Source organism: Conger conger, chromosome 19 (genome assembly GCF_963514075.1).
Source record: "Conger conger chromosome 19, fConCon1.1, whole genome shotgun sequence".
NCBI classification, from domain to species: Eukaryota; Metazoa; Chordata; class Actinopteri; order Anguilliformes; family Congridae; genus Conger; species Conger conger.
The window spans coordinates 8934618-8959724 of record NC_083778.1 but is presented as its reverse complement, the minus strand read 5'-3'; the positions used below and the strand labels follow the sequence as shown (position 1 = coordinate 8959724).

General features: G+C 51.1%; 1 protein-coding gene across 1 annotated transcript in view; it reads left to right on the top strand.

Moving 5' to 3' along the window:
- The window catches only part of LOC133119324 (membrane-associated guanylate kinase, WW and PDZ domain-containing protein 2-like), a 196690-nt gene that overhangs the window by 131357 nt on the left and 40226 nt on the right, over positions 1–25107 (top strand). Inside the window, 5 exon segments of the mRNA XM_061229860.1 lie at positions 8343–8400; positions 9763–9854; positions 12520–12530; positions 12613–12793; positions 19193–19807. Of these exon segments, the coding sequence (XP_061085844.1) occupies positions 8343–8400; positions 9763–9854; positions 12520–12530; positions 12613–12793; positions 19193–19807 (957 nt within the window).

The window sequence follows — 25107 nt, the reverse complement described above, 5'->3', positions numbered from 1 at the left end:
ACACTGGCTAGCATCTGCAGCACTGACAGATATGTCAACCGCAGCACTCTCGTCACGACGAGAGCGTTCGTTTAGTGCGCCGTTAGCAGGACGGAGGGGCATGCAGCGAAAGCGCTCGACAGACCGGGCCCGACGCCAGAAGGCCGTGGGTTCGACTCCCAAGCGGAGCGCAGATGTTTTCACCTTGGGCGAGGCCCAAATCGCCTCCGGAGAAACGTCCAGCTGGATTATGGGTAAAATGTAAGCGTTTTGCAAGCGGCCCTTGATTACGGCATCTGCGGGGGGAAATTGATAATTGCGGCAATTTGTCTGGTGTCTGTTTTAACCAAATAAAAGTGCCATTATGTGGGAGGCACGGTACCTGACTAATGGATGGGCGAGCTGAAATGATCATTAAAATCACGACAAGGCTGCTAATGAAAGCTAGCGGTGTTGTGCTAAAGATACGCTTGTCACGGATTCAGACAGGCTGTTGCGTGTTATATTTGGGGGTGTTTGCAAGCAGCAGGAGGAAGCTGACCCTGTGTTATCGTGCTATCCGTGGGCCTGGTGTTCTCCTCGCACCAGGCGCCTCCAGAGAGCTCTGGAAGGAACAGACTAACAGTGACAGCGGGTGCATATGATGGAAGGCTAACCGCTACATGCAACATTGAAGAGGTTTTGTTTGGGCTGAACCCTCATTAATGAATGAAAAGGCGCAGGCAGATGCTAACAGAACCGCGCACGCTAACGTGAGCACACAGACACACACGCCAACACACACGCACACACACACACACACAGGTGCACATGTATACCGCTCTCGCTCTCTCTCACACACCCACACATAAACTCTCACACACACACACACTCACACACACTCTCACACAGACACACACACACAATCTCACACACACACTCTCTCACACACACACACACACACACACTCACACACACTCTCACACAGACACACAGACACACACACACACACACACACTCTCTCACACACACACACTCTCTCACACACTCACACACACACTCACACACACACACACACACAGTGAGTGCACTAGCCGGTCCGTGGCTGTGCTGGTGAATGTGTGCGGCTCGTTCAGACAGGAGAGGAGCTGACGTGGATAATGGGTTTGTTTTGGGCGGCGCGTGCGACGGGGGAGAGCGTCTCTCCTCGCGAGTCGCCACGGGAACGCCGCGGCCCCGCGCTTCACCGCCGAGAAAGGCCTCTTCCCGCTGTCGCCATGGAAACTGTCTCCCGTCTCCCAGCACCGGGAGAACGGGTCCGTGTGTTTGAAGGCGGCTCAGAGAGACCGGCCCGGATTTAAGGTGGTCTGCCAGTCCGGATCTCCCCGTGTTGCGGGGACCTTCCTGACGCCCATATTTGGCGGAAGGAGGAGCCACCACTCGCACTGTGCCCCTGCGTTCAATCGACTTTGATTGACAGGTGGACCCAAGCGTTCTACTTTTTCGACGCAAACTCAGGTTGGCGAGATTCTGTTTTACGGTTTGCTGAGCTCGCCGAACTTCCGAGTCTAGTTTGTTCCTGCTCGTCTGACGCAGACCTGGGTGGAATACATAATCGTTTTGGATTCAAGTACTTTTCCTCTGCTCGATTTCATCTTGCCTGGTTCGATTGAGCCAACCGGGAGGACCAGAAGGCGAGATTTGCACTTTTTGAGAGTATATTTTTGAATCTAAAACGATGATGTATTTGACCTGGGTGCCCGGCACTGCCCGTAGCGGATGTGCTATTGCAGAGGGGTGAGCTGATACCTCCTCAGAAGATGAACTGGATGTAGTCCCAGCTCCCAGTCACTCTGACCTCTCTCCCTCTCTCTGACCTCTCTCCCTCTCTCTGACCTCTCTCCCTGCCTCTCTGACCTCTCTCCCTCTCGCTGACCTCTCTCCCAGTCTCTCTGACCTCTCTCCCTCTCTCTGACCTCTCTCCCTGCCTCTCTGACCTCTCTCCCTCTCTCTGACCTCTCTCCCTGCCTCTCTGACCTCTCTCCCTCTCTCTGACCTCTCTCCCTGTCTCTCTGACCTCTCTCCCTGCCTCTCTGACCTCTCTCCCTCTCTCTGACCTCTCTCCCAGTCTCTCTGACCTCTCCCTGCCTCTCTGACCTCTCTCCCTGCCTCTCTGACCTCTCTCCCTGCCTCTCTGACCTCTCCCCCAACCAGGCTGTCCTGGTTACACATTCTGCCTCTTGACCCTCCTACGTCTGTAAGTCTGTTTGGGTCTTTTATTTTAACCGCCCTGCCCTCCTCTTTCTGCTACTCCGAGGCTGATGGAAAGCCCCCATATGTTCGCGCGTTTGTTCGGGTCCTTTATCTTAACCGCCCCGCCCCGCCTGCTTCCTCCGAGGCCGACGGAAAGCCTTCCTTCCTCTCCTCCGACCTTTACTTTAACCAGCCCGCTCCGCGGAGTTTTAATAATCTCATTTCGGAAGAGGGAGCTGAGAAAGTTCAGCGAGTAAACAGGATGAATAATGGATGACGCATCGCCCAGCGTGGGGCCGCAAGGCGGCGAATCGCCAATAAAGTTGCAAAACAGTTCCGCTCCGGACCGAACCGCTCGGCCGGGGAGGAGGTCGGCATCCCGGCCGACGGCGGAAAACGTTCTCGCGATGCTTTAAACGCCGGCGGGAACGTTCTCGCCACGTCGCCAGAACGTTCCGTGTTGCCCGGAAACCTCGTCGTCCGGTTGCCGGGACGACGGGCGGGCCCCGTCTCGATAGGGCTGCTGCCGGTCGGCGGTCTCCGAAGCGTTTCCCTCAAAATGGCCGCCCAAAAACCTGGAAGGCTGGAGTAATGCACCGCGGCCGGACCGGACTCTCACTTTCACGCTGGTGCTCAAGTCATCCCTGGTGTAGAATCCAGCTCTGACCGGCTTCTGAAATTACCGGCTACCGTTTCCTTGAAAACATATCTTGAGCTGGTCAAACCATGTTGAGTGTGGAGCTGGTCTGAGCTGATTGCGTTCCTGTGTGGATATGCTTTAGCGTGTTCTCCTCTGTCTGGTTTAGGTGTGTTAGCATGTGGATCTGCTTTAGCGTGTTATCCTCTGCCTGGTTTGGGTATGTTAGTGTGTGGACATCCGTTAGTATGTTCTCCTGTGCCTGGTTTGGGTATGTTAGCGTGCGCACGTGCGTTAGCGTGTTATCCTCTGTCTGGTTTGGCTGTGTTAGCATGCGCACGCGCGTTAGCGTGTTTTCCTCTGCCTGGTTTGGCTGTGTTAGCATGCGCACGTGCGTTAGCGTGTTATCCTCTGCCTGGTTTGGCTGTGTTAGCATGCAGACGTGCGTTAGCGTGTTTTCCTCTGCCTGGTTTGGCTGTGTTAGCATGCGCACGTGCGTTAGCGTGTTATCCTCTGCCAGGTTTGGGTGTGTTAGCATGCGCACGTGCGTTAGCGTGTTATCCTCTGCCAGGTTTGGGTGTGTTAGCATGCGCACGTGCGTTAGCGTGTTATCCTCTGCCTGGTTTGGCTGTGTTAGCATGTAGACGTGTGTTAGCGTGTTTTCCTCTGCCTGGTTTGGCCTGCATCCACGTCTGTCCGTTAGCATCACGCGTAGCGAGTGAGTGACACGACCCCCCCCCTCAGCGGTGCTCTGAGACGTCTCAGTGGCGCAGCGCCAGGCTCACAGTGTACTCTAAGTGCAGTCAGGAAGCGTTTGACGGTAAGTACTTAATTTTATGTTCAGCGGGCTGAGGTTGAGGAATGGGCCTTTCTCTGAGAATCTCCTCGGATGGAGAGCGGAGAGCGGAGAGCTTTGATCTGCCGATACGTGTGTGTCCGGGCCGAGCTGTCGTGTGTGTGTGTGTGTGTGTGTGTGTGTGTGTGTGTGTGTGACTGGAGTTAGAATCACAGCTCAGTCGAGAGGCTCTCTCTTGGAATGCAGACCCAGTCTCAAAGCTCTGACACGCTCCACAGATCACTCGTCCTCTCTGGTGTGTGTGTGTGTGTGTGTGTATCTGTATGTGTGTGTGTGTGTGTGTGTATGTGTGTATATCTGTATGTGTGTGTGCGTGTGTGTGTGTGTGCGTGTGTGTGTGTGTGTGTGCGTGTGCGTGTGTGTGTGTGTGTGTATCTGTATGTGTGTGTGTGTGTGTGTGTGTATGTGTGTATATCTGTATGTGTGTGTGCGTGTGTGTGTGTGTGCGTGTGTGTGTGTGTGTGTATCTGTATGTGTGTGTGTGTTTGTGTGTGTGTGCAAGCGTGTATGTGTGCGTATGTGTGTGTGTATGTCTGTATGTGTGTGTGTGTGTATGTGTGTATACCTGTATGTGCGTGTGTGTGTATACATATATGTGTTTGTGTGTGTGTGTGTGTGTGTGTATATATGTGTTTGTGTGTTGCCAGTAACAAATCTACCAGGGATTATTTTCCCAGTTAATTTATTCATGAGGCTTCGGTCTAAACAAAAACATCTTGAATGTTGCATGTAGCAGTTAGCCTAAATCATACACACCCAGCTGCCACCCCTGCTCCACTCAACGTCTCTGAGCAAACAGCTCTCAGCACGGCTATTTATAGATCAAAGTCCGGGGGGGGGCGGAGCCTGCAGGTTTCTCAGCCTCTGATTGGTACTGCCTCTGAGGTTGGCGTTATGTAATAGGCTGCTCAGTTTCAGAGCCATATAGAACGTCGGGCTTAGGGAGATGAGGCCAAGGAACCTATTAGGGAGGGAGTGCAGAGATTATAGAAAGCTTTCTTTCAGCTTAATGGGGTTTTATTTTAGGGAGGTGTGAAACCGTATCTCATTGTTAAATACGAAATGATACGGATGACTCAAGGTTTTTTTTTTTTTTTTTTGATCTCATGAGTACTGATTTAAGAAAGCGGAATTGGAGTCCGGTGCTCGTGTTACAGAAGAACAGGGGGGCGCTGTGTTGCTCTGAGCCACTGAGAGCACACGGTAACTAAACCGCAATCTGATTGGCTGAGCCCTTTCTGCCCCCCCCCCCCCCCCAATCAGGGACCCTGTTCTTAACGATTTTATTAACAGCAAAAGCACTGACCTGGGATCAGCTTTGTCATAGTGAGCGAGGTGAGGAGGTGGGCAGGGGGACTGATCTGAGGTCAGTCCTTTTGAGAGGCTTTCTGACCCCTGAGAGACGATGTCGTGGAATCCGCCGGTGACGTCTGTCAGTAGGGCGTGAAGTGGAACAGTCTGATTCTGGATGACGCACCAACTTCTCTCCTCCATAATTCAATAAGCCCGGTCGGTTGGCTTATTAATTTTGATATGAAATCATGGACGGTTGTGGACGGTGTGCCAGTCCTTGGCAAATGAGCTTCATTGTCATCTGATACAAGAGCGAATGTGCGTGAGCATACATGGCCTTGAGAAAATTAATATTGAATAATTTCTCTAAAAATAAGCATGTGGTCTTGTCCTCTGGAAATAGAGTTATGTTGCCCCTGAGCATTGGGGCAACTGGAGTTCTGTTACCCCTGATCTAAGGGGCAGTTGGAGTTGTATTACCCCTGATGTAAGGGGCAATTGGAGTTCTGTTACCCCAGATATAAGGGGCAGTTGGAGTTCTGCTACCCCTGATGTAAGGCATCGCTGGAGTTCTATTACCCCTGATCTAAAGGGCAGTTGAAGTTCTGTTACCTCTGATCCAAGGGGCAACCGGAGTTCTGTTACCCCCGACCTAAGGGGCAGTTGGAGTTTTTTTTTTTACCCCTAATGTAAGGGATCGCTGGAGTTCTATTACCCCTGATCTAAAGGGCAGTTGAAGTTCTGTTACCTCTGAACCAAGGGGCCACGGGAGTTCTGTTACCCCTGATCCAAGGGGCCACGGGAGTTCTGTTACCCCCGATCTGAGGGGAAAGCGGACTGCAGTGGAGTATCTGACACGCGCTCCAGCGGGTTTTGACATTGCTGTCAGGCAGCCGGAGCGAATTAGACACACTCCGCCTCAGAAGGCGCGCTGCAGTGGGCCTCGCTGAGTGACAGCGCGCGCACGCTCACCCCGGACAGCCTGGCGTTTAATCAATCCCCCCATTAATTCAGCGCTGCCTCCTCAGCCTAATAAGGGACATTTGTATTCCTTTGGAGTTTAAAAACAATCAGAGTTGATTTTACACTGGATATAATGCAGCGCCGCGCGGCTCTGTCGGACGCTGTGCGCGTACAGTGTGTGTGTCCAGTGCGTGTGTCCAGTGTGTGTGTCCAGTGTGTGTGTCCAGTGCGTGTGTCCAGTGCGTGTGTCCAGTGTGTGTGTCCAGTGCGTGTGTCCAGTGTGTGTGTCCAGTGTGTGTGTCCAGTGCGTGTGTCCAGTGTGTGTGTCCAGTGCGTGTGTCCAGTGTGTGTGTCCAGTGTGTGTGTCCAGTGTGTGTGTCCAGTGCGTGTGTCCAGTGCGTGTGTCCAGTGCGTGTGTCCAGTGCGTGTGTCCAGTGTGTGTGTGGCGCTGTGCGGCTGAACCGATTTTGTGCTTTGCGGTCCTTTCGGGCCGGGCTCTGCCTGAAGCTAATCTCCGCGCTCTCGTCTTTCGCGATCTACGGGGTACGGGGTGAGCCTGAGAGCTCGGCGTCTTTTGCTTGAGGGATCTTTGTTCTGAAAACAAGGGGAAGCCGAAGCCTCGGCGTTTACAGTCTTAGTCCTGCGGCCTCCGTGTGGAGTCTTTGTGCCGGAGTTCTGTTTCCTGTTTTCCTTTATAAAGCGCGTTATGAAGAACGGAATCGAGTGCCGGTCCTCTGTGTTTGTGGTCTTCGTCTTTGAGTCTCAGTGCTCTAGTCTTAGTGTTTTGAGTTTTAGTGTGTGGAGTCTCAGTGCTCTAGTCTTAGCGCTTTGAGTTTTAGTGTGTGGAGTCTCAGTGCTCTAGTCTGAGTGCTTTGAGTTTTAGTGTGTGGAGTCTCAGTGCTCTAGTCTTAGTGCTTTGAGTTTTTGTGTTTGGAGTCTCAGTGCTCTAGTCTTAGTGCTTTGAGTTTTTGTGTTTGGAGTCTCAGTGCTCTAGTCTTAGTGCTTTGAGTTTTTGTGTTTGGAGTCTCAGTGCTCTAGTCTTAGTGCTTTGAGTTTTTGTGTTTGGAGTCTCAGTGCTCTAGTCTTAGTGCTTTGAGTTTTTGTGTTTGGAGTCTCAGTGCTCTAGTCTTAGTGTTTTTAGTTTTAGTGTATGGAGTCTCAGTGCTCTAGTCTTAGTGCTTTGAGTTTTAGTGTGTGGAGTCTCAGTGCTCTAGTCTTAGTGCTTTGAGTCTCAATGCTGGTAGACTTGGTGCTCTGAGTCTTAAGTGTATGCAGTCTCAGTGCTGATAGTCTTATGTCTTAGTCCCCTTGAACCCCTTCCGGACTTATAACCAAGCAGCCAAGCGCTCAAATCTGCTCTTTCACTCTTTTTGCAAAACAGCCTCAAAAGTTCCCATGGCAATAAAAGTGTTATCTCAGCGTAACGCACGACCACAGCGCATTGCTCAATCACAGAAACAGCACCCACAAAATGACCTGCACACCCACTCTTTAGAGCACTGGGAGGACAGTCTGTCTCCCGGTTAATGACATGACTGTCAAACTGTGGAAAAAACTGAAAAAAGTGGAGGAGATTCTCTCTCTCTCTCACTCTCTTTCTCTCTTTCTCTTTCTATTTCTCTTTCTCTCTCTCACATTCTCTGTCACACTCTCACTCTCCCTCTTTCTCTTTCTCACTCTCTTTCTCACACTCAATATCACGCATTCTCTCCCTCTTTCTCTCTGCCTCTCTCTCTCACACTCTCTCTGTCTCTCCCTCTCTGTCTCCCTCTCTCTCTCTCTCTGTCTCCCTCCCTCTCTCTCTCTCCCTCTCTCTCTCTCTCTCTCCCACTCTCACACACACTCTCTCTCTCTCCCTCTCCCTCTCTCCCTCCCTCTCCCTCTCCCTCTCTCCCTCCCTCCCTCTCTCCCTCTCTCTCTCTCCCACTCTCACACACTCTCTCTCCCTCTCCCTCTCCCTCTCTCTCTCCCTCTCCCTCTCCCTCTCTCTCCCTCTCTCCCTCCCTCTCCCTCTCTCTCTCTCTCTCTCCCTCCCTCCCTCTCTCCCTCCCTCTCTCTCTCTCCCTCCCTCCCTCCCTCTCTCCCTCCCTCTCTCCCTCTCTCTCTCTCAGGTTCAGCGTGTTGAGTGATGCGCTCTCTCAGGTTCAGCGTGTTGAGTGATGCGCTCTCTCAGGTTCAGCGTGTTGAGTGATGCTCTCTCTCAGGTTCAGCGTGTTGAGTGATGCGCTCTCTCTCAGGTTCAGCGTGTTGAGTCATGCGCTCTCTCTCAGGTTCAGCGTGTTGAGTGATGCTCTCTCTCAGGTTCAGCGTGTTGAGTGATGCGCTCTCTCTCAGGTTCAGCGTGTTGAGTGATGCGCTCTAACTCCGTGTCTTTTCTTCCAGAGCTCCCGTACGGCTGGGAGAAGATCGACGACCCCATCTACGGCAGTTACTACGTGGAGTAAGTGTCGCCCGTCCTGTTCTGGAGCGGGGTGTCACAGCCCCCCACAGCGCTGTGTGCGTTACGACTCCATCTTCATCAGCGCTGCGTTACGACTCCATCTTCATCAGCGCTGTGTGCGTTACGACTCCACCTTCATCAGCACTGTGTGCGTTACGACTCCATCTTCATCAGCGCTGTGTGCGTTACGACTCCACCTTCATCAGCACTGTGTGCGTTACGACTCCATCTTCATCAGCGCTGCGTTACGAATACAGAATAGAATACAGGTGTAGTTTGTTTGGTGCAGAAATTTCTTTACATTACCTGTTTAGCTGACTCTTTTATCCAAAATGACTTACAGTTGATTAGACTAAGCAGGGGACAATCCCCCTGGAGCAATATGGGGGTTAAGAGCCTTAAAAGCCCAACGGCTGTGCGGATCTTATCGTGGCTACCCCGTGGATCGAACCCCCGACCTTCCACGTCCCAGTCACGTACCTTAACCACGAAGCCTGGTTTCACGTAGCTCCCCGAATTCCCGGTCGAAGAGGACGAGCGGTCGTCGCGGAGACGGCGGGGCGCGCGGAGGACCGGGGGGAGTTTTTACGGGAACGGATGCAGCGAGCGCCTAATTGTTCTCCGCTCCTGAATTATCGGAAGTCGCCGGGCCGGTGAAAAGCCAGAGAGAACGATGACTGACAGCGCGTTTAGCAGAGCCGCTAGATCTTCCCCCTTCAGCGTCGTCGGACTTCTCTTCGCTAATTCGCTAAAAATAAAGGGCCGGCGCGACTTAATTTCTATTAAAAAAATCCCCTCTGAGGTTACTTTTTTCTGAAGTGTTCATTAGTCTACGAGGGGAAGACGTATCGGCTTTCCCAGATTTAATGAAGGGGAAAATAATGTGATTTCCGTATGTTGCGGGTTAGGTTCGAGAGCCGGGGGTCGGCCACGGTGTATCTGTGATGTAAATATGTTCGCTTTGTTCCCTTCTGATTGGTTGCCCGCTAAGCGCGTACGCCGTCGATTGGTTGAAATGTAAACGTTGCGTTAATTACGATACAAAAATCCCCCTGTCGTGGCCAGTACCACTTTCAGGATAAACAAATTTGTTTAAAATGTTGACTGAAAAAAACAGCTTGATGTTACGATGTCGGTTTTCCGTTGAGTCGATGATTTTGGTTGGGTGGGGTCTTTTGTGAGATATCTATGGTCAGTGAGCAGGAGGCTGGGATGTGTAATGTGTTCTATGGTAGGTGATGTGCTTGAGGGGGATGTTCTTAGCTGGGTGTTAGGGGAAGGAGGGCTGTGTCTGGCGGCTGTTTTCGTTTCCTGGTGAAAGACGTCTCTCTGTTTTCCTTCCCTCCTGTGGTTCTGCTGCAGTCACATAAACCGGAGGACCCAGTTTGAGAACCCAGTCCTGGAGGCCAAGAGGCGTGTCCAGCAGCAGCAGAGCCAAGGCCTGCTGTACAGAGGTAACCACGAGCCAATCCCCTGCCCCCTTAACCCTATACCCCGCCCCCTTTACCCTATACCCCACACCATTACCCTACACCCACCCCCTTTAACATAGACCCTGCCCCCTTTACCCTATACCCCACCCCCTTTACCGTACCCCCGCCCTCTTTAACCTATACCCTGCCCCTTTGCCCTATACCCCGCCCCCTTTGCCCTATACCCCACCCCCTTTACCCCATACCCCACCCCTTTACCATATACCCCGGTCACTTCCACTACTCTACAGGGGTAGCCCTGCCCCCTTTGCCTAATGCCCGCCCACTTTAACCACTCTACAGAGGTAACCCCTCCCACTTCACCCTAGACCCCGCCCCGCCTGTAGTAATCTACGGAGGTAACCCCGCCCCTTTCACCCAATAACCCGCCCATCATCTTACCGAGCAGAGGTAACTCAGAGGCAAGCTTTCAAAAATCCCCCTCCCCTTTAATAATCGACAGAGGTGACTCTGGCTTTGACCCCAAAGCAGCGTTCTTCCGCCCGTGTGTGGCATGTCCCCCGCAGACATACGCCCCCTAGTGCGGCGGAGGAACTAGGCGCCCATTGTCACCGGCAGCTTCGATACGCTGCGCCGTTTCTTCCCCAACGCTGTCTTTAATCCTCTGATTCATTTCTTGCTTTTGTGGTCTCTCAGAAAGTAGGGCAGTACGGGGGTTTTTTCGCCGGCTATTTCTGTTATCCTCGCGCTGGCGCTTAGCGGAACCCGCTCCTGCCGCCGGTGCGTCACCGAGATATCCAACAGCCTTTAACGCAGCGCTTTCTCCGCAGGAACAAAGCGGGGAATCTCTTGAAACGCTGAGCCCTCTTTCGACTGATGAGAAACCCACCGGGGAGGGATGCCAGGGATGCTTTGGCATCCGTCCTCCTAAATTGAGGGCCGCTAAGCGCTGTGGGGGTGAAGGCTCCCGTGGAAACGGTCGCTGTGACGCCACTTTAACGACGTCGCCCTCACGCCCTCGTTTCCGAGGAGGCCGATTGGCTAAAGCTAGACATTATTGTTGGCGTTTGGCAGAAGCTCTTATCCAGAGCGACGCACAGTTGATTAGACTCAGCAGGAGACAATCCTCCCCTGGAGCAATGCGGGGTTAAGGGCCTCGCTCAAGGGCCCGACGGCTGTGCGGATCTTATTGTGGCCGCACCGGGATTAGAACCGCCGACCTCGCGTGTCCCGGTCCTTTACCTTAACCACTACGCTACGACCCTGCGCGTAGAGCCGTAGCTTGTTTCCAATCCGGGACGGCACGCGCGTGGCCTGGGCGAAACGCGGTTGAACCGTAATCAAGCGCGTCCGTACCGCTGTGTGTGGAGGAACGTTTGAGAGAGGAAACTCGAACCCGGCACCCTTCCTCTGTGAATTTCCCTGAACTGCGAACAGCCGCCCTGTATATACCGGTCGCATTTTTAAACTTTTAAAACATGCAACCTGCTATTTAAAGTGAATCCAAGGCATTCTCCTCTGGTCACATCAAGTTCTTTTACCAGAAATCCCTAACCCCTGACCTCTGACCTCTAACCCCTGACCTGTGTGCGTTGCCATGGTTTGGAGTGCTCATGCTTGTGGTTACGAGTATGCGCTGGTCTGCAGACTTCCTCCAGATTTACAGTCAGCAGGGCTGCCTTAATTGAGTAGCTGATTTGCCTGAGATTTTTGAAGCTGGTCATGTAGGGGTGTGATTGAGGACACTGCAAGTGTGGGAGTGTGTTATTGTGTGTGTGTGTGTGTGTGTGTGTGTGTGTGTGTGGACAGGGTTGTGTGTGTGTGCATGGGTGTGTGTGTGAGAGTGTGTGTGGGTGGGTGGGTGGGTGGACTGTGTTATGTGTGTGTGTGGGTGGATGGGGTTGTGTGTGTGTGCATGGGTGTGTGTGTGTGTGTGTGTGTGTGTGTGGGTGGATGGGGTTGTGTGTGTGTGTGTGTGTATGTGTGAGTGTATGTGTGTGTGTGTGTGTGTGTGTGTATGCATGGGTGTGTGTGTGTGTGTGTGTGTGTGTGGGTGGATGGGCGCGTGGGTTGTGTGCTGTGCACTTAAAATCCCTTTGGGAGCCCTGTTGGGTGTTTCTCACAGGGAGAGAGAGGTATCTCCGGAGCGATAGAGCTGGGCGGAGAGAGAGAGAGAACTGGTGGGAATACTGGAGAAAAATAAAGACAGGACCGTGCTGCACAAGCCAAACCGACAGAGATAAATCACTTCTATTTCTTTCCTTATTTTTTAACCTCTAACCGAGCACCAACCCACAGCTGAAACGACTTTAAGGGAGTCAAAGCGCAGACGTTTAATGCTGTGTGTTTATAGTGAATGTGGAGAGAGAGAGAGAGGCACGATCATTACTGCATCCATTTCTGCGCTAAACAGCTCGGGTGACCCCTGCTGCCATGACCTGATTGGTCGGTCCGGGCTGCCGGGCAAAGTAAAGAAACCTCAGCTTTGCTTGAACGCGTAGAGCCAGACCTGGGTCAAAACACATGATTGTTTTCGATTCAAATACCCTTCTACGCTTTACTGAGCTTGCCTACTGTAATGGAACCTATGAAATACCTCTCTGCCAGGAAAGATCAAACGAGCACAGAAAAGCATTTGAATCCAAAGCGGCTCTGTATTCCGCCCGGGTCTGCGGCTGACTCCCAGGTGAAGGCGGGGTCGGAAAAGCGGCGTTTTTTGGGGGGAACGGGGGTTTGGACGCGCGGTGTGAATTTTGGCCGCGGCGCGTGTCTTGCAGAGAAGCCGGCGTTCACGCGGGACGCCTCTCAGCTGAAGGGGTCCTTCCTCTCCACGGCGCTGCAGAAGAGCACCATGGGGTTCGGCTTCACCATCATCGGCGGGGACGAGCCGGATGAGTTCCTGCAGGTGAAGAGCGTGATCGCAGACGGGCCGGCCGCCCAGGACGGCAAGATGAACACAGGTACACCCCCCCGCGCTCTGAGAATGGGCTGGTCCATACTGCTGTTCAGCCTCTTTATAACACACCCCCGCGCTCTGAGAATGGGCTGGTCCATACTGCTGTTTAGCCTCTTTATAACACACCCCCGCGCTCTGAGAATGGGCCGGTCCATACTGCTGTTCAGCCTCTTTATAACACCCCCCCGCACTGAGAATGGGCTGGTCCATACTGCTGTTCAGCCTCTTTATGACGCCCTCTCACATCCCCCACACACTGAGAATGAGCTGGTCCATACTGCCGTTCAGCCTCTGTATGTCTCCCTCTCACACACCCCCGCGCACTGAGAATGGGCTGGTCCATACTGCTGTTCAGCCTCTTTATAACACCCCCCTGCTCTGAGAATGGGCTGGTCCATACTGCTGTTCAGCCTCTTTATAACACCCCCCCCGCTCTGAGAATGGGCTGGTCCATACTGCTGTTCTGCCTCTTTATAACACCCCCCCCCGCACTGAGAATGGACCGGTCCACACTGCCGTTCAGCCTCTGTATGTCTCCCTCTCACACCCCCCCGCGCACTGAGAATGGGCTGGTCCATACTGCCGTTCAGCCTCTGTATGTCTCCCTCTCACACCCCCCCGCGCACTGAGAATGGGCTGGTCCATACTGCTGTTCAGCCTCTGTATGTCTCCCTCTCACACACCCCCCGCGCACTGAGAATGGGCTGGTCCATACTGCTGTTCAGCCTCTTTATGACGCCCTCTCACATCCCCCACACACTGAGAATGGGCTGGTCCATACTGCTGTTCAGCCTCTTTCTGTCTCCCTCTCACACCCCCCCGCGCACTGAGAATGGGCTGGTCCATACTGGCATTCAGCCTCTGTATGTTTCCCTCTCACACCCCCCCGCGCACTGAGAATGGGCTGGTCCATACTGCTGTTCAGCCTCTGTATGTTTCCCTCTCACACCCCCCCGCGCACTGAGAATGGGCTGGTCCATACTGCTGTTCAGCCTCTGTATGTCTCCCTCTCACACACCCCCCGCGCACTGAGAATGGGCTGGTCCATACTGCTGTTCAGCCTCTTTATGACGCCCTCTCACATCCCCCACACACCCCCGGAATGGACCATTCCACACTGCCGCGTGGCCTCCCTGTAAAGTCGGCTGCTTGGCCGCTGCATGTACAGCAATAGAGGAGTTGTTGCAGCATGCAGTATCGTGAATTATGAAGTACCTGCCCAAGGGTTCTCCGGGTGAAATTGAGCCATAAAGCTGAAGTTACTATCTGTCCACTGTCCCTTTTAAATAAACAAACAAACAATCGGTCCACCTGCGGAGATGGACAATGGGAATCTCCTCTCCGCGTGCACCTCATGATGAGGCTTTCAGAGGGGCAGTTAGCTTGGCCGGAGCGTGGGTGCACTTTTGACCCCGCTCCGTCTCTGTAATATTGGCCGTAAAACTGTCCCAGCTGGGCAGTCTGTCTCGCCCTGGGGTCCTGTCCCCTGGCCAAGGTTTATCTGTGCTGTGCTGTGCTGTGTGTGTGTGTGTGTGTGTGTGTGTGTGTGTCTGTGTGTGTGTGTGTGTGTGTGTGTGTGTGTCTGTCTGTGTGTGTGTGTGTGTGTGTGTGTGTGTGCCGACCGCACATTAATCGCCCCGGCCCTTTAAGACGCCGTAGTTTCCAGCCGAGGCTTCTGGGAGATGTAGTGCGTCGCCCCGCTCTTCCAGCACCCGCGCTCTCCGTAACGGGGTCAACGACACAAACGCTCGGAGAGGTAATTACGTTTCCCGGGGCTGTAAATACACAGCCGCGCTCCCGGAGTCCCGAGGCTGTCCCTACAACGGCCGTTCCGATTGGCCGGTTCGCGCTGACACATCGCTTATGCCCGACGCCTGTAGACGGCACGCTTCCGCCCGAGAGCCAATAGGAAGGCCCGCGCAGCCCCCGGGTGGAAAACAGCCGCCCCCCGAGTGAACCATTGTCATTGATTAAAGTTTCACGTTCGAGAGGAGCCTTAGCCTCCGGTGTGCTACCGCTAGCACCATATCCTGAAGCCCCATCTGCTGTTTAAGACACAAACTGCTTAGTCAGTTATGGCGCTTGGCTTTGTATTGTAGGTTTATGTGCAAACTGTTACTGTTGCGACACTGAAGACCGCTCCTTACCGCGTTCTTTGTTTTCGCGCTTTTGTGAGGATAAAATGTTTAAAATGCGGACGTGCAGTGAGGTCCGGAAGTATTTGGACAGTGACAGTAATAAAGGGGATGTAATTCCTATACAATTGGATGCTAATGCCCTGAAACTGCCGTGCGGACTGGAATTTAATTTCAAGTACAGCTCTCTAAATTGGTTTCACTGTTCAAATGCTTACAGACCTCACTGTCTTCCCTAATACCAGTGGTCTTCATTCCTGGTCTTGGAGGGACGCAGGGTGTGCTGGTTTTTATTGTTACTCTGCGCCTGTTGATAGAGCAGTTGATTACACAGTTAACTCGCCTCACCTGGTTTATTGGGTTTGAATTGGTTGTTGATATTAGTGTGATGGGGGAAAAAAAAACTAGCAGACCCTGTTGCTCTTCAGGACCAGGAAATGGAGATCACTGCCTGAAGATCTATGTCCTGTAGCCTTAGCCCTAAACCCAACACCAGGAGTTAGACACTCATAGTCCTCAAGGGCTGAGAACTGCTGGTTTCCCACCCTCCCTCTACCTGGGAGTCAGGTGTGTTCACCCTCCCTCTACCTGGGAGTCAGGTGTGTTCACCCTTTATCTGGGAGTCAGGTATGATCACCCTCCCTTTACCTGGGAGTCAGGTGTGTTCACCCTCCCTCTACCTGGGAGTCAGGTGTGTTCACCCTTTATCTGGGAGTCAGGTGTGTTCACCCTCCCTTTACCTGGGAGTCAGGTGTGTTCACCCTGCCTTTACCTGGGAGTCAGGTGTGTTCACCCTCCCTTTACCTGGGAGTCAGGTGTGTTCACCCATCCTTTACTTGGGAGTCAGGTGTGACGACAGTCTGACCAATCAGTAGCACCGATAACCCGGGAGAAAGGAAAAGGAGGGCTGGATTTGGATTTGAGAGCCAGACTTGATGATCCCTGATCTACACCCTCAACCACAATATTTAATTGGTTCATTTCAGCCCTTTTCTACAATCAGCAGTGGGAACCAACCCTGATCCTACAGATCTACTGTCCTGTAGGTGTTCACTCCAACCCTAACTAAGCACAGCTCATTCAACAGCTAGAGCAGGGAGTGTGGTGTGCCAGATTGGAGTGGAATCCACCAGGACAGTGGGTCTGCAGGAGCAGGGTTGGTTACGGCTGTTCAGCTGAGGGATGGAAATAGGCGCTCAATGCCCCATGTGTAAAAATAGCACACTGGCCTGGCCCGTAGCCACAGGAGCCACACACCGAGAGGGGAACATGAGCCTGCTCTGTCACACACACACACACACACACACACACACACACACACACATACACACATACACACACAGGCACACGCACATACACTCTCTCACACACACACTCTCTCTCTCTCACACACACACACACACACACATACATACACACCCACACCCACACACATACACAGACACTCTCACACAAACACACACACACTCACACTCACTCACACATACACACAAACACACACACTCACACACATGCACACACAAACTCACACACACACACACATACACACATACACACACACAGGCACACGCACACACACTCTCACACACACACACACACATACACACACACACATGCGCATACACTCACACACACATACACACACACACTCACACACACATACACTCACACACACATACACACACACACACTCACACACACACATACATATACACACACACACACTCACAGACATATACATATACACACACACTCACACTCACACACACATACATACACACACTCACACACACACACTCACACACACACACATACACACACACACTCACACACATACACACACACTCACACACACATACATATACACACACACACTCACTCACACACTCACTCACACACACACACACACACATACACACATACACGCACACGCATGCGCATACACACACACACAAATCTCACATGCGCACACACACACACAACCTCTCACACACACACACAATCTCACACACACACACACACACATACACACACAACCTCTCACGCAAATACACACAGTTATATATTAACCTCTCTCTCACACACACACACACACACACACACAGTTACCATGGAAACAATGCTCAGACACCAGGTGGCCAAATTCCTTTTTTCTTGTTTTTTTAACAATTTTTTTCGGGTAACAAGGCCTAACACTTGACAATAAGGTTACATAAATTGGCATTTCCTAATGTAGTTGTTAACCAAGTAATTTAAAATAACTAAGTCCAGCCTCGCTATTGTATTTGCACATCATTAATCCATGTTAGCAAGCACATTTGTGAAGGCCAATTCTTATTGGAATGAAAAAAAAACTGTGAATGTTGTTTACCCTTTGGTTTGTATAAATATTTGTGTTCCTAACACACAACATTAGTTAAGAGTTACATTAACAAATCATGCTTAAATGTCATGCTTGCTTCATTTTTACCTCAAAGATTCATGTTAACAACGACATTCGTTAATGCCAGTTCATGCCCCAATGCCTTATTGTAAAGTGTGCCCCACACAAGTCAAAACTTATAATAGACAATACTGTGTGGGGTAAAACTAAATTAATTGCAAGTATATATTCCCAACTCATCACACATTATCACATACTGTGCAGCAGCAAGTTAGATTGCTGGAAAGCAGTAAATGAGAAAAACAATTTAACAAATAAATTATATTTCTGTCTGAAAACAAAATTAAAAATTGAAACATAAACGAGCCCGCAAATATTCCGACCGCTTTCGCAAATGTACGTTATGATTCAGAAGTAAATGAGTCATATTGAACAAATTAAAATGATGATTAGCAAATCAAGAGGTTCGTAATGGGATCCCGGACATATCGACTGCGTTATGTGCTTTGCGATTGCGGCAGCTGTCAAAGTTGTTTTGCGGGTGCGGCGTCTGACTTGCATTGAGAGGATCTGATTATACCACAGTGCCGTGAAAATGTGCCTCTGCGATCGCAAATACAAACGCTGCGATGTCGAATATCATCATGAACTTTTCATCCAGTCAATTAGCGTCTTTCGTCAGTCGATCATTGTCAGGGCGGCCAATCGCGTGGGCACATCATCCTGTCCGTCAGTGCACTGTCACGTGACCAAGATTGTCATTGTTGGGTGGGATAACAACCCTGTCTGAGTGAGAACTACCTTTCTGTCAGTGGTTATAGAGTCGTTTCATAAAACAGTCAAGAGCACTCTGTGCATTTAACCCTTTGAAGAGCAGGTTTTTTATTGGAATGAAAAAATCAATTCATGTATTTAACAGTTCATGTTTAACTAATCAGAGTTGTATCCGATGGTTTGCTGCTTGTTAATAAATATTGACGTCACGAATACGTTAGTTAGTAGTTAGTCAGCTTTGAAGAGCTGGATCTTTGGAACGTTTTTTCAAAGTTCTAAGTCAATGTTCCGGAACTCGCATTTCTTTCAATTGCATCAGCATTAGAACGTTCAGTTAAGAACATTCTAATCACACGTTTGTGACCTCACACCTTAGAGTTTATGTTCTGAAAATGTATAGAATGGACTTCTTCATTAACAGGGGAAAGTCAAGAAATGGAATATAGACATAAATAATAATAAATAATGGTGCCGTAGTGTCTACGACGTGGCTAATCCACAAGAGATATACCGCCGGACAAGCTAGCACCTTCCCCTCATGTACATGACAATAAAGTTAGCGACCCAGCTAGCCAGCCAGCCAGTGAATGAATGCTCTCCAGCAAACGTAGCTATCAGGCTAATGAGGTTGAAATTAGTTTAAGACTAAGATTAAGACTGCTTGTTGTCTGATTCAATACTCTCCCCGGTCATTATTGTGAAATTGGACAATAACACAATCTAACTCAGTCCCTCGCAGCTGTGGAGAAATGGATAGCAGTGATTGTCTGTGCATTTGTGTGTGTGTGTGTGTTAGCGTGTGTGTCTGTGTCTGTGTGTGTGGGAGGAACAGCAGTAGCACGCTGATGGTTTATTTTCGGACAGTGTGTGATGCTATTGATTTGCCTCCTGAGGTGCTGTTGAAAGCCTTTCAATCATGCCTCACCTGTAGGTATTTCAGTTAGGCAAACGCCCCTTTGGCCTGTCAATCTTCACTCACATGTAGGTATTTCAGTTAGGCGATGCCCCTTTGGCCTGTCAATCATCACTCACCTGTCGTTATTTCTGTTAGGCCACGCCCCTCTGGCCTGTCAATCACCACTCACACCCGTGTATCCCCCCCCTCCTCCAGGTGATGTCATCGTCTACATAAACGAGGTGTGCGTCCTGGGCACCACCCACGCCGACGTGGTGAAGCTGTTCCAGTCGGTGCCCATCGGCCAGAGCGTCACCCTGGTCCTCTGCCGCGGCTACCCCCTGCCCTACGACCCCGAGGACCCGCCCCCGGCCCCGCCCCCGCCCGCCGGGCTGACCAACGGGCGCGCCGGCTATGACGGCTACGCCGAGTACGCCTCGCGGGCCGCCCGCTTCCTCCAGGAGGCCGGCGACCAGCTCCTGGCCCCGCCCCTGGCCCCCGGGCACCTCCTGCACCCCGAGGGCCCGCCCCCGCCGCCCGACGACAGCGTCTCCATGGCGTCGTCCGGGGCGACGCAGGCGGAGCTGACGGCGCTGGTCATCGTGAAGGGGCCCGACGGCTTCGGCTTCACCATCGCCGACAGCCCCGCGGGGCAGCGGGTGAAGCAGGTCCTGGAGACGCAGGGCTGCCCGGGCCTGCGCGAGGGGGACCTCATCGCCGAGATCAACGGGCGGAGCACGCAGGGCCTCAGCCACGCGCAGGTGGTGGAGCTGCTGAAGGACTGCCCCGTGGGGGCCGAGACCACGCTGCTCCTGCAGAGAGGGGGGACCGGTAAGGGCCCCGGGGTCTGAGAGCGCAGCGTCCTGTTAGAGCGTCCTGTTAGAGAGCAGCGTCCTGTTAGAGCGCAGCATCCTGTTAGAGAGCAGCGTCCTGTTAGAGCGCAGCATCCTGTTAGAGAGCAGCGTCCTGTTAGAGAGCAGCGTCCTGTTAGAGAGCAGTGTCCTGTTAGAGCGCACCTCACACTGTTCATACACACCTCACACTGTTCATACACACCTCACACTGTTAATACACACCTCACACTGTTAATACACACCTCACACTGTTAATACACACCTCACACTGTTCACACACACCTCACACTGTTAATACACACCTCACACACATCACACTGTTCATACACACCTCACACTGTTCATACACACCTCACACTGTTAATACACACCTCACACTGTTCATACACACCTCACACTGTTAATAGACATCACACATACACAGACTCTCACACAAACACACACCATACGCACGCACGCACACACACACACTCACACACCAGACACACACACACACACACGCACTCACACACACACACACACACACACACACCATACACATGCACACACACACACACACACACTCACACACTAGCATACATACACTCACACCAGACAGAACCCAATTAAAGGCCTGAGAGAATTTAATGCCACACAAACAGTCAAAATAGAGATATTCTCCACCCTTGAGTAAGAACGAGAGCCGCAGTTGAGCAGCATGTTAAACCATGTAGAACTCCCTTTTATACTTGAGCTTCTTTTCAACAGCCGCGTACAGAAACGCTGGAATGGTCTCGCATCAGAACACCGCCAAGCGTTTTCAGCAGGGACGTGCACTGTACGCTATTGTTTTGGATTCAAATACTTTTCTGTGCTCCGCTGATCTTGCCTGGTGGCGGTTGAGCCAATCGAGAGGACCAGAATGCGGGGGCTGGCACATTGAGAGTATTTCCTAGGTCCCAATACCACAGACAAGCTCAGCAGAGCGTAGAAAAGTATTTGAATCCAAAACAATTACGTATCTGGCAAGGCCCGGACAACCTTTTACAATACATGCACATTACTGCAGTCTGCCCTCAAACATTCTGCTGTGGACTGTATTTTTACATTTTAGATGTAGCTAAATTTAGTCCACATTTTACAAAATGTCTTTTTTTCTGTAAGAGTGGGAGCATTTAAATGTGTGTGGGATGTTATGATTTCTCTGTGACTACCTACTTGCCTGGAAGCAGTGCTGATTTCGAGGTGAATATTATACTCTTCCGTCGGGGACCACAGTAACCCTGTAAAGCGTGTGTGTGTGTGTGTGTGTGTGTGTGTGTGTGTGGGTGTGTGGGTGGGTGTGTGTGTGGGGGGGGGGGGGGTGTGTATGTGTGAGTGGGTGTGTATGTGTGTGTGGGTGGGTGTGTGTGTGTGTGTGTGTGAGTGTGTGAGTGTGTGTGTGTACGCGGCGGTTCGCGGGTTGCTTTACCGCGGTGGTTATATCCTTTCCGTCTTTCCTGTTGTGTGTTCAGATGCAAACCTGTGAATTGTGTTCAGGCGAAGTTGGCGGACACCTAAGAGCCGAAAAGTCCTCTGAGAGGACCCCTAATGGGCTCACCGGCACAAGTCGCGGGAATTATACTGGCAAAGAAGGAACTCAGCTGACAACTTGTTCTCACCATGCGGCCGTCTGCTAATTAGGAATAATTAGGACTTTTATTTGTGAGCTGAAAAAATAACAAACACGCAAACTGGTCGGAAAAATTATTGTTGGAAAAAAAGTGTTAAAGTGTACTTGTGTGCCTTTGACAAAGAAAAACGAAAATGTTCCTATAATACAATGTAGCGCACCAGCTAAGCAAATCTGTTTTCACTGATATTCTTAAAGTTACTATCAAAATACTGTGCTTTAAATTGTTTTAAAGAAGGAAATATAATGATATTTTGAGATAACATTGCCCGTTATTCCACTGAGGGTTTTATCTGATATTGCTAAGCTAACAGTCCATTGGCTTACATTGGGATGGATGTGACAACTGCTCTCCTACATGCCGCGCACTGTACTCTCCAGAATGCAAGATCACATTTGTAAGCAGACCACATTTTTACAAACGCAGTCGCTCCAAAGGTTGGCCCCATCCTGGTGCTCCTGGCAATCTCGTACCCTCTAGTTAAGAGGAGAGGAACTGCCAATCGGAGTCTTATGTTTTCATTACGGACATTCGCATGCTTTCAAAGGGCAAAATAAAAGAGAAGTCTGTTTTTATTGAAAGTGAAATTGAATAGCAGGGCCCGGTCATTCCGTGCGATTACGTTTCACTTGTCTGGGTTGTAAATGAAGTCTTGCTTGGTGTTGCCACGTTATCTTGCGCCCCTTCTTCGCATAACTGAGCGAGTTGAGCTTGGAGTCGTGACTCTTTGTGTTCAGATAACTGAGTGAGTCGAGCTTTGAGTCGTGACTCTTTATGTCCAGATAACTGAGTGAGTTGAGCTTGGAGTCGTGACTCTTTGTGTTCAGATAACTGAGTGAGTCGAGGTTGGAGTCGTGACTCTTTGTGTCCAGATAACTGAGTGAGTCGAGCTTGGAGTCGTGACTCTTTGTGTTCAGATAACTGAGTGAGTCGAGCTTTGAGTCGTGACTCTTTATGTCCAGATAACTGAGCGAGTCGAGCTTTGAGTCGTGACTCTTTGTGTTCAGATAACTGAGTGAGTCGAGCTTTGAGTCGTGACTCTTTGTGTCCAGATAACTGAGTGAGTTGAGCTTGGAGTCGTGACTCTTTGTGCCCAGATAACTGAGTGAGTTGAGCTTTGAGTCGTGACTCTTTCTGTCCAGATAACTGAGCGAGTTGAGCTTTTAGTCGTGACTCTTTGTGCCCAGATAACTGAGTGAATTGAGCTTGGAGTCGTGACTCTTTGTGCCCAGATAACTGAGTGAATTGAGCTTGGAGTCGTGACTCTTTGTGCCCAGATAACTGAGTGAGTCGAGCTTGGAGTCGTGACTCTTTGTGTTCAGATAACAGAGCAGGTTGAGAAAGCACAGACAGACAGACAAAAGGGACAAACAACGGGCAAAGGGCACGGACTTGACAAATCCGCCGGGCTGTTTTCCGCCTGAGCGTCTGGAGCGTGAGCAAGCCGCGATCGTCTGCAGTCTTTTTTGGCAGTAAAATTGTCAAATATTCCAGCACGGCCAAGAAAATATTTAGTGCTGTAATAAAATATGCAGAACATTAGTTTTTATGCCTTAGAAGTTTTATTATGATGTATTTCTTTGTAACAACTGCATTTGGCAGCCATATTGGATTCCTCAGCTGAGATGTTGTTTGTTTTTGAAGGAGCGTGTGAGTTCCGAGGCCGTTTTTAGAAAACTGCGGGAAAAACAGAATGTGAACAAAAACGGCAGGTTTCCAGAACTCTCTAATATTAGTAATGACTAAGGCAGGGGCGCGGAATTGCTTTCCCACTTGTTTCATTGGTTAAAGCTGCTGTGGGGGCTATTGTGGACTTGTATCAGGGCCTCAAGCCCCCACAGTGCTATATGAGTTTTAAATTAGTTTTTCATTCCGAGTTTGGGAGTTCCGGAGGCGTTTTCCACAACACAATAGAGCAGGAGTTCCGGAACATTCCAATGCTGATGTCACAATCACTGCTGGGAACCGAAGGCAGTGGAGTTCTAGAACACCGACTTTGAAAAAAACGTTCCAAAAACCCCTGCATGTCAGTGTCAGTCATCTGTGTACAAATAGATGAATGAAATTGAATACGATTTAAATTAATTTGCCGTGTGGACCCCCTTGCAGCAGAGAGCAGAGGGGAGCCGGTCGCCACGGCGTCTGGAAAGATCAGCGGCGTCAGGGACTGGGGGCGGGGGGGGGGTCTGGAAAGCCTCCCTCGCGGGCTGTGTGTTTCCACGGCGACGGTTGTCACCTGTGAGCCATCGCCACGGCGACCACTGTCCGCCTTGTACCGGAAGCTTCCGCGGGCCCCGGGTGAGCGTCCTCGCTGCGCGCCAAGCGTTTTCGCGTGATGAGATTTCAGCCCGTGCCGTGGGGTGATGTGCTGCTGTTGCCATGGTCACGGAGGCTCGGGAGAAAGACTCTGTGAGGAGGACCTGCTGTTTCTCATGAGCAGCTGGGCTGAGGTGGTTGTCACCTAACGTGCAGCTCTGGCAGAATGGCAGTCAATTATGGCCGTTTAATCTTATGTGTCTTCTGGGTTAATACAGAAGTGGCATCTCTGTGTGTGTGTGTGTGTGTGTGTGTGTGTGTGTGTGTCTGCTTGTTTGTGTGTGTGGGTGTCTTCGTGTTTGTGTGTTTTGTGTGCGTGTGCGCATGTGTGTGTTTGTTTGTGTGTGTGTGTGTGTGTGTGTGTGTGTGTGTGCAACAACAGTAACGTCCCGGTTGCTGTGTCAGGCCAGTACTGCAGTGGCTATGATGTCGATCAAATCGTAATTGCAGAAGCTTTAACCTCTTAGACCTGCAGCCTACTGACCATTTTTTAAAAGGAGCCCCAGTTCCCCACCCCCAGTCAGGACGGAATGGCACGCGGCCCCTCTGCCCGCTCGAACACAGAGTCCTCAGGGGCCCCGCGGTGGGCGTATTCAGATGTCCCGGCATCCCGCGAATTTGAGGATGCCAGAACGCGTGTTTTCCCCAGCAGCGTTCGCCCACAAGGCGCGGCGGGGGATCCGCGGTTTAACGACCGCGGGTACGTCACCGGAGCGCGTAGCGAGGCGTGCGATGAGTCGTGAGTCAGATCGCTGTTCATAAATAGATTCGCCGGGATTCGCTGGGAGGTGTGCTTTTTTTTCCCCAACTGCCGCGGAGCAGTGAGGTCAGCGGGCTCGATTTTGATTCAGTTAACACGTGACTCACAGCCACCGTACTCTCGAGCAAAGTTACTTTGCCTAAATTGATTCGAATGGCCCATTTGTATAAACCGACTGTATGTAAAAAATTTTAAAAAACATTTCTGTGTGATTCACTTGGAATAATGGCACAGTGGCACTTTGGTGAGATGTAATTGCAGTAAAGTAAATTTTCACATGGGCTATCTTATTAGCCAGCCCACCAGATCTCAACTGCCCCCAGTTAAATTAGTGTTTGGAAAAAATTGCTGCGCTGGATTTACGCGTCTGTTAAACTCCGCAATCCGACTCTAATATAACTACGACTATCGGTCTCAAGTCTTCGCAGTGCAAACATTTATATGGTCCTCACGCCTGGGAAGAACGTCGACGAGCCTCTTTGAGAGAAGGCTTTAATCTTCGGCAATCTGCCCAGCGCTGATGACATGTTTGAAGTACACTAGACTTAA